Source organism: Rhinatrema bivittatum, chromosome 9, assembly GCF_901001135.1.
Source record: "Rhinatrema bivittatum chromosome 9, aRhiBiv1.1, whole genome shotgun sequence".
Lineage (NCBI taxonomy): Eukaryota > Metazoa > Chordata > Amphibia > Gymnophiona > Rhinatrematidae > Rhinatrema > Rhinatrema bivittatum.
Window position 1 is genome coordinate 176296435 of NC_042623.1, and position 13571 is coordinate 176310005.

Below are 13571 nucleotides of genomic sequence, written 5' to 3' on the forward strand. Positions count from 1 at the left end.
TTTTCACTGTCCCCCTTGACACTGTATCAGGTGTTCAGTTATGTACACCTGCATTTGAATTATGTGTAAGCAGATTTTGTGCATAACGAGGGTAATTTACAAAAGCAGTTCTGCAACTAAAGCAGTATTTTGCTTGCGGAAATGGCCTTGTGCAAAATTGCTCACCCAGTATGTGGATAAAGTTGCACTCATCTATCAGATTCTTGCATAAGTTTACCTGGCCTGAGTAGAGGTAGTGGAGTTGGGGAGGGGATTAGATTTCCACACATACTTTTAGATTTTAAAATATGTGCATAAATTTTCCATAAAATATGTGAAGACATTTTAGCAGGTATAACCTGTCTGGGTAGATATGGTGAGAGTTCGCCTTAAAAATTAGCATATGAGAGGTTCATATTCAGTCACTGGATAGCGAAGTTAGCCAGATAAACTTGTTTGGCTAACTTTGGAGGCATATTCAACAGTGCAACCACACTATTGAATATAGTTGGCTATCTTTATCTGGATAACTTTAGGACAGCCCTTTGGTCCAACCAGACTTATAACTCTGAATAGCGGAATTAGCTGGTTAATTTAGTCGGCTAACTCAACTCCTACCAGTTACACCCCCCGGAACACCCCTAACTTAGAGGGATAGAATTTAGCTGAATAAATATCCAAATATTCATTTAGCTGGCTAACGTCTGAGTTAAATAATAATAATGTGGTACTTAACACGAACTCTCACTACTGAATAATTATATATAATGAGAAAATTCTTACAACTGAGAACTAAACAATATATATAAACAAAGCATAAATACTACAAAAATTTTTTTATTATGATATATAAATGTTGGGAGCACCTTTATTAATATACATTATCATCACAATAAATGAACTATACATTTCATCATATATACATTACAATACATCAGATGCTAGAGTGCTGTTTATATGGATATGAGTGTATGGTGTATGAGTGTGGGAGTGTTTTTTAGTGTATGAGTGATGTGATGTGGGATTTTATGAAATAGATGTTACAGTGGTAGTATATGATGTATTGTATATATGATGATATGTATGGTTCATTTATTGTGATGATAATGTATATGTAATGTGTATTGAGAGTACCATTATATTATTACTATAATAAAAAATGTTTGTAGTATTTATGCTTTGTTTATATATATATATATATATATATATATTGTTTAGTTCTCAGTTGTAAGAGCTCTTATTATGTATAATAACTTCTGAGTTAGCCAGCTAAATGCTTCTGAATATGGTCCTCGTAGTTTCCAGATAACATGTAATGTTGCAAAATTATCACCTTAAAGAGGCAATAATGAAAGATTTTATGCTGGTAAAATACATTTATCTATATAAAAGTACAGTTTGTGAATTACCCCTCCCCTGTATGTGGGTAAAAGTATACACACTGTGAAACAGCATGGCATATGCATGGAATTTCATTTTGAAATCTCTGTGCATATTTTGCCCCTTTTTTCATGCACCCACAAAGTACATGGGCAAAAGCATCCCTGCACTGTGCACATTGGCCAAATTTTCAAAGGGAAACTTTGTGAGCAGTTTCCTTTTGAAAACAAGCTTGCAGTTTGTGCCTGCAGGGACTGCAAAATCATAGTTTGTTTATTCTCCAAACTCAGTTTTGTGCCTGCCTATCATTTGGCCACATGTAGTTCTAGCATGCTTCGCATCATTAGCAGCATGTGGGTGTATCCACTGGGATGACTCCGATACCCTGACATGCCAATTGTGTTTACAAAATCTCCCACATTGTTGCATGCATGGCCTAATCTGATTGCACATCTAGACATCTTGTCAGTATTGCATCACTTCCAGCACCTGTAAGTTCAGAAATCTAATTAACCAGTCAAAGATTGAAGCATGGATCTCAACTAGTTGCCGTGAACATAGATGTCCTTCACACATTTTATTTTTAGTTTTATAACTTTTGGAGGTATAAGTGCTTGAATATAGGTAGTGATTGTATCTAAATAACATTTTTTAAAATCTACTTAATCAGACTTGTTCTGTTATGGTTTAATAGTTTCAATTCATGCATTTTATAATAGAAGAAATAATTAAATATGTTGAAATGCCTTCTGCCCTACAGCATGGTTAAGAAATCTGGAAACTGGGGACATAAAACATCAAATTAACCTAATGAAGAAAAATTAATTTATTTTGGTTGTAGCAGAGATATGAATGGTTAAGCTAAATTGCCATTTTTTTTCCATTTCAGTGGAGTCCTTTAATCCTCAATCCCAGTTACACTATATTGCACTTCCTAGGAGCCACAAAGGTAGTCTTCATTAGCATTCATTTCCTGGGCACAGATTTACACTGCTGGGAGTATAAAACTGTCATCAATCTCTGGAAACCCATAGCAAACTGCATAATTAAGTTCATTGCTGTCACTGGGGCTGAAGTGTGGTTCTATGCCAATTTAAAAAATCAGGAATTTTAAACTGCCGGCACTGTAATGAGTGGTCTCTGATCACATAACTTGCAACCACCATATCACTACATGATCACTAAAATATTTTAGTGGTGTAGCATTGCTTTGAAGAAAACCATTTCATCAGTTCCATCGGTATGCTGTCATTGTGAAATATTGTGAAATATTTCATAAAACATCGTTTCAGAAACTACAATAAGGGCATGCTGCTTTACGAACATGGAGAAACATGCATGAATGTGTGGAAGATTCTGGAGGTGAACAGTATGAATACACCTCAGTTGTTTGCTGTTATTAATTTTCATTCATTGTTCAGTTTTTGAAGAATCTACATAGAGTGCAACATACTGTTTTAATGCCTTTGGTTCCTTTCTTATTTGCAGAATAGACAGTTCATGGGTCTCAAAGGACTGTTCAATAAAAATCCCAAGCACAATTCCCTAGATAACAGTAATGCTTGTATACGGAAGCGATCGATTGGAGATCGAATCTTACGCCGCACAGCCAGTGCTCCAGCAAAGGGTAGAAAAAAGACTAAAATGGGTTTTCAGGAAACCACAGACTTTAAAGATACTGCATCCGAAACATTTGCTACAAAAGACAAAGAAGTAGTTATACGGCGAAATGCAAGGAGCTTGCAGGCCCGTCCCGTTTCGATGCCAGTCGACAGATTTCTTCTTGGAGGTTTAGCACCACCTACGGCTGAAACTATTAAAAAGCCCGAAAGAAAAGAGAACACTTCAGGTAAGTCATTTCACAACTTTTGAAGGGAGGAAGGGTTTGCAACAAATTGTATTAACATAGGGAGTGAAACACTGTGCCCTCGATTGCCGTCCTGCGTAACCCCAATAAACACATAACACCTGTTGGCTTTAAAAGAGGCCGCAGTTTATTAACAGAACAACCCGAGCCTTTACAATAACATGAACTGAACAACCCCTCCCCCAGCCTCCCCCCTTTTCTCCCACCCTTCCCTGGTTCTCCAACACCTTGACCCCAATGGTGGAGCTGCCCCTCCCCCCTTTTCCTACCTGCTCCGCCTTGTACTAGCGAGAGCAAGCTCTACCGTGAACCTTAGCCCCACGGTTCTCCGGTCATCCCATGTAGCAGCCCCCGCAACTACTCGGGCCCCCCCCCCCCCCCCCCACCAACCAACTCCCCCCTTCAAACATCCAAACATAACATGGGCTCGGGTTTACCGCCACAAACAACCGACACAGTTGGCTTGTTCCCCCACTGCGGCCTGCTTACCACTTCCTAATTTCCTTTTCTAAGCCCTCTTGGAGTGCGTTGTTAAATAAATCCATCCCGACCTCTGACAAATGTATTCCATCCCCACAATACAATCCGGCCTTAACCTCCCAAGACCATGAATGTCTTATCCAGAAACCCCCTTTCCCATCCCATCCATTTTCCCATTTGTCTATTTAATTTCTTTACCCCTGAATTCCAAATAACCTCGTCCTTGTTCCTTAAGCGGACTATGATGTCCGACCACCCCACCTGCATCTGAGGCCACCTGATCATCACTTTCGCTAAATCTTTTTTTAATACATGTGAGAAGAGCTTGGCATGTCTTTGAACCTATATCGATGCCACCCAGGTGCATGAGCAATATATTCGGGATTCCCCACATATCGATGCGTTCCTGTAGGAATGGGAGCAGATCGTCCCACCGCATGCCTCTCCTGCTGAACCAAGCCAGCTGCCATCCCATCTGCTCCAGCTCCAAATTCTCTTTGTAAGGGCGTTTTAATGCATGTTGTTGGGCTCTATGAATGAATGGCCCACAATCTAGGCACATCCAGTCCCATGCTTTCTGCCCATAATCTCTGAAAACAGAAGACACGCCAGTTAATACGTTTCTTACTGCATACCTCCCCCCCTCACCTTTCCCTTTATTGCTCCCTTCCATCGTTACTCTAATTGTCCCCTTTTCCATGCCTAATGTACCCTTGATACGCCTTGGATTTCCACCTGCCAATGCTTCGAATCCCTTCCTCGGCTAAATTGGCTTCGGCCGCTGAAGTTGCCGCACCGATCCTAAAAGAGTGAGAGCTATATAGTCGGTCGTCCCTACCTTCTTCCAAGACTACATAACACAGGACCTGAGCAAACTGGTACTGCGTCAACACGGATCCATCGACATGAACCAAGAAAGACCTGTCAACTTCTGGACGCAAGCTTAAATAATGCAGTGCAGTTCTTACAGGACATATCACTGCCCTTTCCGCCGGTAACAGTCGTATGAAGGCGCCCTTTCCTGCCTGATCCATCTTGGACTTAGGTAAAAACAGTATCACCTCCTCTCTAGACACGCTTACGCATGTCACCAACATTCCCTGAGCTTTGATGCTATTCCTAGATTTGGCTACCAATTCACTTATATGCATGGCTCTGAAGAAAGCCCATGAAAAAGTCACTTCGAACCTTGACCAGCATACCTGTGACAACTGCATACTAAATTTTAGCAAATCTTCATATCTGATAGGTAACCTCTTGTCTCTGTGTGCCCAAACCTCTTTTCCAACCATCCAGCACGCTTCGTATCCAAAAACTATTAGCATGGTTTCCCCATCCTTTTAATTTTTGGAAAAATGCAAAACCGGCCAACTGTGCCTTTACCATAGCCACCGAGTACCCCCTGCGTTTGGCCTGTAAAACGAAGAGAACCAATAATTCATCTGAGACCTGACCCCCACACCACCCCTTATGTTGTAAATAATCTGTCACTGCTGCGTTTCCTTTTAAATATGCTGTCCAAGTATTAGTAGCGACCGAACTCTGAATCCATGCCCATTCCTCGTCATCATTTGTCTCCTGCCCGTATCCGACATCAGCCCGGTGCCATGTACTCTTCGCACCTTGCATAAAAAAGGAAATTATGAACCGTTTCATTCATGTCTACGCTAAACTTAACACAATCCCTCCCCTTCCCCTTGCCTTATACCCCTTGTAATTGGCCTTGATTTTTTTTTTTGAACCACCCTCCAGTATCGTGCCTTGTTACACCACGGACCCCACCCCAGCTGTATTACCCAGGTCCCTGCTTTGTACCATCCCTCCCTTTGCTGTGCTGCCTAATCTCCTAACTCCCATCTCCCTTCTATCCCCCTTTTATTTATTATTATTATTTTTTTTTTTTTAACTTACTTTACCCCTTTTATTGGGACTTTGGAATTCTCCTGCATGCATTTCAAACTGGGGTGTGCACCACTGCAAGACCCACATGCATGTCTAAACTTATATTCGGGAAATAAGCCTGTGGCTCTGTTGTACCGCCAACACAAGTCATTATTTACCCCTGCAGTTTTGTGCACCCTATTTCCTTGCGTGCCCCCCCCATCCCTTTATCAACCCCCGTGTTTCCTCCCGTGCCCTCTGCTCCTCCCACTAACCCCGCCCCTGCCGCTGTTTTCTCTTACTTGGCACTCTTATTGGTCATCTGCGTCAACCATAAGTTGGTGTCTGGTTGCCCGCCATCTTCTCCCTAAACTTCTCGTCGTAGTTGAGCCATGCCCAACCTTCATAATCTTTGAAAGCCCCAAGTATGCTGGCCCCATGTGACCCTGGCTGGTAGTGCCCCATCACGCTAGCTAAGCGTAAGAAACTGCGCATCCAATTTACAATGTTCTTGGCAATCTTAATCCCTGTTTCACTCTCTCGCCTCTTCTTGTCTCCCTTCCTCTTCCTTCTCTTACCCCCCATCCTGCCCTCTAATAGTTGAAAAATGTTAACATATCTGCGTTTCTTTATTCTTCTGCGCAATTTACTAGGCACACCTTCCCACAGCTCCATCAAAGAAGCTAAGGCAGGGTGACCCATGTCCTGGCTTGGCCCTAGGTCACTGCGTCTCAGAGCCCCTCTCTCATCGCTGGAGCTCATGTCTGACTCCGTTGAAGAGCTACTATCTGTAACTGAGCTAGAAGAAGTGTTCTTACATCGTCTAGTCTTTTTCTTCCTCCCTTTGGGTGCCATACTCTCCCTCGCATTACCTGCATCCTGTCTCAGTAGCTTGCTCCTCACGAATCCTCCTGTTCCTTCGACTTGAACTCTCTCGCGCTGCGACTCCCTGCTGGATGCATGCTCCGGCTGTCTCTCCCTCCCCTCCGTGATGTCCCTGGCACATTCAGCTCTTCTGCACCTGAAATGACAATAGGACTGGCCGCAGTACCCATCCCAGAATCTCTATCTTGTCCAGCTCCACTTGGCCTGCTATAGAAAGGCCTGCTCATATAAGATGCACTATCCTCCTTGCTCTCTGCCCAAAACCTTGAAACTTCAGGCACTTGCGCCTGAGGTCTCTGGCTCCCACTCCTCCCCGAAGACCACATAGGCCAACTCCCAAACCCCCATTCACCCTCTTTGTACTCAACTGATATTCCCTTCCCTTCCCTACCTGTGTACCTTGTGTCACCTCTCCCTAGTCTTACGCTGGATCTCCTGCCACACTCCTCACACTCCTGGAGGTTCGTCTCCCTGTCCAGATCTCTTCCTCCGCTCACACACCTGCCTGCTACATTAGCACCTCAGCTCCGACCCCGTCTTCCTCGAATATTCCCTGGGCTCTCCTCTTCTCGCCTGGTCCTTCCTTGACACACGCTGCCTGCGCTGGGCCCCCTCCATCCGGATCGTCTGGGTCCTAGGTATTCCATCCGCCGCCTGACTTCTTCATCTCTCAATTCTTCCATGGTGTGACGCCGTGGCACGGCCCTGCTGACCTGTTCACCTTGCTCATGTGAGCTGACCTCCATCTGCACCTTGCCACTTCCCAAGGCGCCGGGACCTCCCTTCGCTCTGGCCTGCCAGCTTGGCGAGTCTATGTCAGAGCCTGAAGCATGTATGGACAGATCCAATGGGGCAGCAGGATCCAAGCTTATTTCCCCTAACCCTGCCTCTCTGTCCTCCCTGGGCTCTGCTTCTGGGCTACTTTCACCGGAGCTCTCCTCAAGCCTGGGACCCCTGCCGTGGCAGGGAGGGGGGGGGTGACCCCTCGGCCGCCGGCGCTGGCCCCAGAAATGTCGCCGCCAATGCAACCTCTTTTCCTGACGGTCCCCCTGCTAAGTCCCATCTTACCTCCTCTCTCTCTCCACTTCACCGCATAGTGAAATAAAATAAAGGCTGAGGCGGAGGTAAGACAGCAGCTCACTCGCTCCGTGTCTGCTTGGCATCCTTTTATCTCCTCTGGCTATCTGCCCTATGTCACGGAGCTAACCAATCAGGTTAGCTAGTTTGAATTAGAGCCTGCAACTGCCGTGATACTACCTCCCCCTCCCCCTTCTCACTTCCTTTCCCACCTAACTCCTGGCCCCCTCTCTTCCCCTTCTCCTGCTTGCTCGCTGACTCAATGCTCGCGCGGTTTCGCCCATGTTATAAGCGCGGCTCAGGATGAACCCTCGCCGCTTATCTTATACAGCATGTAACTCATCTTACAGTGACTTTCAGCCATGTATATATTTTGACCTATAATCAGAAAAATAGGCAGTGACTTTTAATTATTTAACTTAACCGGCCAGTGTAGGTAAGATTAGTGCAGAGTTTCTTATGACCCCAATATGTACTGATTAGTGATTAATGAATGCAAAGGACTATAAAATGTGTTTCAAGAGACAAACTGGATCTGTTCAGTATTACCAGAAAATATTTATTTTGCTTGGTTATTAGACTATTAAATGTGTAATTTAGAAAGCTTGTGAATATGTATTTTGTTTTTCAGTTTTGTATCATTTTAACAGAGTTGTGTTCTGTTTTTATCACCATGCTTCTTTATAGTACAAATCTGACTAGGAAACAGCAGAAGGTAATCATATATGTACTGAGTATGATACCTCATTGACATTGTTACAACAATTATTACATCACAATTGATGTAATAGACATTACAGGGAAGCTTCAGTGAAGTGCCTATATTTATATTTTACCATTTATCCATATCACTAATAATTTTTACAAACTCATAATTATATATTCCTACTACAGTTTTAATTAGTTACATTCTCCATTTGTCTGTCTAATGACAAAGTAATTGTTTACAGGGTTTGAATAAAATAGTGCAAATGTAATTAACACATTGTATATTGTATTTGATTTAATAGAAAGTAGTGAATGCACAAGCAAGAGCACAATCATGTCGGAGCCTGAGGAAAATGCATCTATTTGTCACTGTTCATCTCTGCCCAGGAAAGGTAGCTCTCAGAGTAGTTTTCCTGCTGTGTCTAACAAAGAATTAATTGTACAAGAACAACTGAGAAATTCAAACTTTGCAAATGGAAGACTTGAGGAAGATCCTACCACAGAATGTTTTGAAAATCAGCTTTCCAGTCCATTTAAGAGCAGAAATCATGTGGAAAAAATGGGAAGGTTTGAAATTCAGAAGTCCAAAGAACAGAAATATGATGGACTTGAAAAATGCCTTGATCAAAAAGCATTCGAGATTGAGAATGTTGAGTATGATATTAAGGACAATCCCATAAGGGCTTCGTTTTCTCTGTCTGATGTATCCACTGCTGCCAATGCTAGCATCCCTGATTTACATTCAGCTCCAGTTGTACAAGATAGTGATATTTCTTGTCTTATAGGGGAGGTTTCCTCAACAAATGGAAGTGAGCTAGGTAATTCTATCTCTGCACTGATTGGACAGTTTGATGTAACAGAAGAGAAAACTAATCTGACTTTTGTTTCAAGCCTTCACTGCACTAGCAACCAGACATTGATATCGGGATATTCACACATGTCCGCACTTGCAGTGAACACACCCGAGAAACAGACTTTTTCGGCTGTAAACACTGTAGAATTATCGTCATACTCATTAGCGGATACTACTGTATTTTCCAGCCCTGAGACGACAGAGTATTCTGTATACGCAATTGTTCATGAGGAGATTCTTTCTCCAGCTTCTGATTATAGATCACTGGATGAAATTGTTAGCAACAAATTACACAACACAGAGGAAAACCTGCCAGTGTCAGATTGCGTATCTCCACTTCATTTATTAGAAACAAAGCCCACAAAGGGTTTGGTAACAAGCTGGGAAGCTCTAGAAAATTGTAGAGGTTCATATACTTCCAATAATTCTGCATCTGAGTGCTTTCTTCTGGACCCTGCTGTGGATTCTGATGACAGCAGCCCAATGGAAATTGGAGAGTCACAAGATCTATTAACCTCGTATGAGTGTGAGGCTGAAAATGTGAATCAACTTGGATCTCCCTTGAAACTAAATTATAATCAAGATATAACCTATGGCAGCAAAACAAAATATGGAAACAATTTATTAAAAGCTTATCACCCAAATTCTGCAGTTAACAGGACAGAGAATTTTAAGAACGCAGCCAAACATCAGAGTCCTTACCCAGTTTATCAAAGTCTAGACTTTGATGATGATCACCTGCAAAAATCAGGCACGCCAAATGATTTCTTGTTGATATCCCAAAGAGCCAGACTATGTAATACTTATACTGCAGCATCAAATAAACAATTGCCTTTCCATTCAGCTGCAACAATTAAATATTCTAGTCCTTGCAAATCAAAAAGCCTTGGGGATTTGACATCTGAGGACATCTCTTGTAATTTTGAGAGCAAGTACAAATGTATAAGTAGAAGCTTCATTTCTGCTGGCATTGAAGAGGATATAAAAGTGGCTTCTTGGAAAAGTAACAGACCACAATCCACGGATACTCTAACAGAGCAATTGCGAAAGCTTGTGTCTTTTGACCAAGAAGACTGCAGTCAGTCTTTGCATTGTGTACAGAATGATGCTGATTTTCCCAAGCCATTAGTCAGAAAGCTGTCTTCCAGAAGTCAAAGCAGAGTGCGCCATATTGCGAGCCGTGCCAAAGAAAGGCAAGAAGCAAATAAGCAGAAACTTGCAAACTCTAACATAGCTGGAGTGATTCTCCGAAACAAATCGTCACCATCTCCTCATGCTGTTAATAGACATTCCACTGGCTCTTACATAGCTGGATATCTCAGCAACTTTAATAGGGATATGCTGGAAGATTTGGGGACACCAGAGAGTTCCTGCACTCCTCTGAACCATGGACATAATGATCCATTTTATACAGATGACTCAGTTTTACAGATTGAGTCTAGCACTGCTGATGAGCCTGAAATTTATTTCTTATTGAGGTTGTAAATAATATAAAAGTACTTTTTCAATGTTGCTTAAAAGCATTTTAAGAAATCTAAGTTAAAAAGTAGTATTCCTAGTCTTTAAATTATTCAGAATTCCATCCTTAATAGTGTTTATCTTGCTTTGATTTTGTTTTCCTTCTCTTAAAAATAATGTATATAAGTTCTGTACTTTTGAGGATATGTCTATCTTTTATTGAGAGAGAAATTCAAAAATTCAATGGCATGCATTTGGTTTGGAGATTAATGAAGTTCTATGTTTATAATGCATGTAAATTTTAACGTACAAGTCTTGAACATTTGCCTGCATCAGCAAAATACTTAATTGCAATAAATGGTCACTCTGGTTTTCCCTTTAACTGTTGTCTGAGAGAAACTTGGCTAGTTTGTTTTTTTTTCACATATAATTAGTTTACATTTTTATAATGTATTTTTCTATGCATTTCTGTACCAGTAAGGGCTAGTAGAATGTTGCAAAAGTTAATGGTTTGTCTTTGATCCTTTTCAGTGTAAAATATGAATGTTTTTCATATACTGATGTGTTAAAGTAGCAGTACAATTTGTGATTTTTCTGAAAATATTGACCTGTTATCCACGTTAAATAATATTCTTATTTTCATTTCATTCTACTTTTTTATCTGCTACTATCTTAGATGGTAACTTTTAAATGGACACAAGGGTGCACATGTGCACGAATTTTCCGGCTCACGTCAATGGATGCAGCTTTTTTTATAACATACGCGCGTATATGTATGCATGTTAGAAAATAAGCTGAGCGTGCACACGTGTGCGCAAATCCTGCTTCCACCATATGAGTGGGGAGATTTTAAAAGGGGCATGCATCCACACCATTGCCAGTTTCACCAGTTCATTCCCAGTTCTCCCAGGCAAGGTATAGGACTTCCAAATCCCTCTAGATTAATAGCCTCTCTTTCTCCCCTGTTAGTACTACTTTAACCAGGATAAGAAAGTAGGAACTTTCAAATATTTTCTGTTGGAAACAAAGGGGAAAAAAAAAGATATGATGCCAATGCTTTTTCTATCAAGAAATATTCTTATAGTATCCCCTATTACTGCTTTAAAAGAAAGTCATGCCCTCTTTGTGCTGTTCAGTATTTCAAAACTACATGCAGCAAACAAGAATATCTACCATCAGTTAAAAATGTTACTTTTAGTCACTGATTTTGAAATATATTTAAGCTTCCTTGCATTTCCCATGAATTCCTGGGAGCAGCCATATTTGTACGGCATAGTATCTGGTTGGTTGATATAATATAATGTACATGACATATTCCCCAACATGGAACAAATAGATCCTAGGGGCTGGATTTTTAAACCTACGCGTGCAGGGTACATTTGTGCACGCCCGATTTTATAACATGCGCACGCAGTCGGTCGCATGTTATAAAATCCAGGGTTGGCGTGCGCAAGGAGGTGCACACTCGTGCACCTTGCGCGCGCCAAGCCCTAGGGGAGCCCCGATGGCTTTCCCTGTTCCCTCCGAGGCTGCTCTAAAATTGGAGCGGCCTCGGAGGGAACTTTCCTATGGCCCTCACCCCCCAGCCCTACCTAAATCCCCCCCACCTTTATTTTGTAAATTACACCTGCCTCTGGCAGGTGCAAGATGCTCGTGCCAGCCGAGTGCCGGCGTGCGATCCCGGGCACAGCGGCAAATGGCTGCTGTGCCTGGAGGCTCTGGCCCTCACCCCACCCCTGGACCTCCCACACCCCTCCCCTTTTTGCAAGCCCTGGAACTTATACGTGTCCTGGGGCTTTATGTGTGCCGCCAGGCCTTTTGAAAATAGGCCCGATTTACGCGTAAAACCCTACAGCGTAAATCCACCTGGATTTATGCTCGTATGGCTTTTAAAATCTGCCCCAATGTGTATTAAGAAATATATATTTTTACTTTTATTAGCATGGATGTCCCTAGAGCAGTGGTCATTAATCTAGAGTTCCTCTAGCCAGCTGAAATTGTAGAATATCTATAGTGAATATCCATGAAGACTGTGCAAAGATTGGATCTCCAATGTATGCAAATTAATATCATGCATATTCATGGAGGATATTCTGATAACCCAATTGGCTATGGGGGGGGGCCATAGGATGCTCTAAGCATTGTGCTATATTGCCTAAGTACCCCTATCAATACCCTTTAGAAATGAAATGTTACTGTTAATTCATTATATAAGATGTTTCCCTACAGTTCCTCTATAGTCCTGAGTTGCACCCATGTTTGGAAGAGCTTCATGAATTTCTTGTGTGTGTTTAAATTTGTGTGTATCTGTGACACTTTTTACAATGCCATAGTAAAGATCAATATACTTCAATGTGTGTGGTGTAATTTGTGACCCTTTTGTAAACATGGCTGTTTTATATACCCTCTACTCCCCTCACATGATCTGAAATATGCCCATGGATAACCGGGCTGGTGGCCACAAAAGGGTGAGCCCATACTTTCCCTTCTCTTTCTATCCTCTAGCATTTGGTGAGTTTATCACATAGATCAAACAGGTAATTCATCTCCTGCCCTTTCCTCAGATGAGCCAGCCTGAAGGCAATCCTCACAGGGGAAAGTGTGAGAAAATCCTTGGGAGATGAGAGACGGCTAGCTGGAAAATAGCTGGTATACTGCTTTGTTTTATTTACATTACATTGCAATCACACATCTGCATTCTTGTAGTTGATTATGATCACTTCACATTCAGATGAGACCATAGATAAAAGGGTTCTTTTCAATTTTGTGAATTAAAAATGCTCTGCATCCAGATATCAGGTATACCCGAAGCTCTGACTTAGGTGAACTGTTATTTCAAACAAAGTTAATTTTTTTTTCAAATTTACCTATTATGAAACTGTAATTTGACGTAGAAAACACATTTTTAGAAAATTTGCAGAAGTTTACTAAACTTTGTGAAGCTTCACCAAAATTTACAATGAAATTCACTGTCATACGTTCCACTTGGAATCTAGTAAAAAT

The 13571-nt window shown here is 41.8% G+C and overlaps 1 protein-coding gene across 3 annotated transcripts in view; it reads left to right on the forward strand.

Moving 5' to 3' along the window:
* PLCH1 (phospholipase C eta 1) overlaps positions 1–12022 on the forward strand; it is a 342167-nt gene extending 330145 nt beyond the window's left edge. For all 3 annotated transcript variants that reach the window (XM_029616576.1, XM_029616579.1, XM_029616578.1), the window contains exons 22-23: positions 2848–3208; positions 8560–12022. In XM_029616576.1, coding sequence (XP_029472436.1) covers positions 2848–3208; positions 8560–10595 — 2397 coding nt within the window. In that variant the 3' untranslated portion in view covers positions 10596–12022. The remainder of the gene's footprint in view (positions 1–2847; positions 3209–8559) is intronic.
* The last annotated feature ends 1549 nt before the right edge of the window (positions 12023–13571 follow it).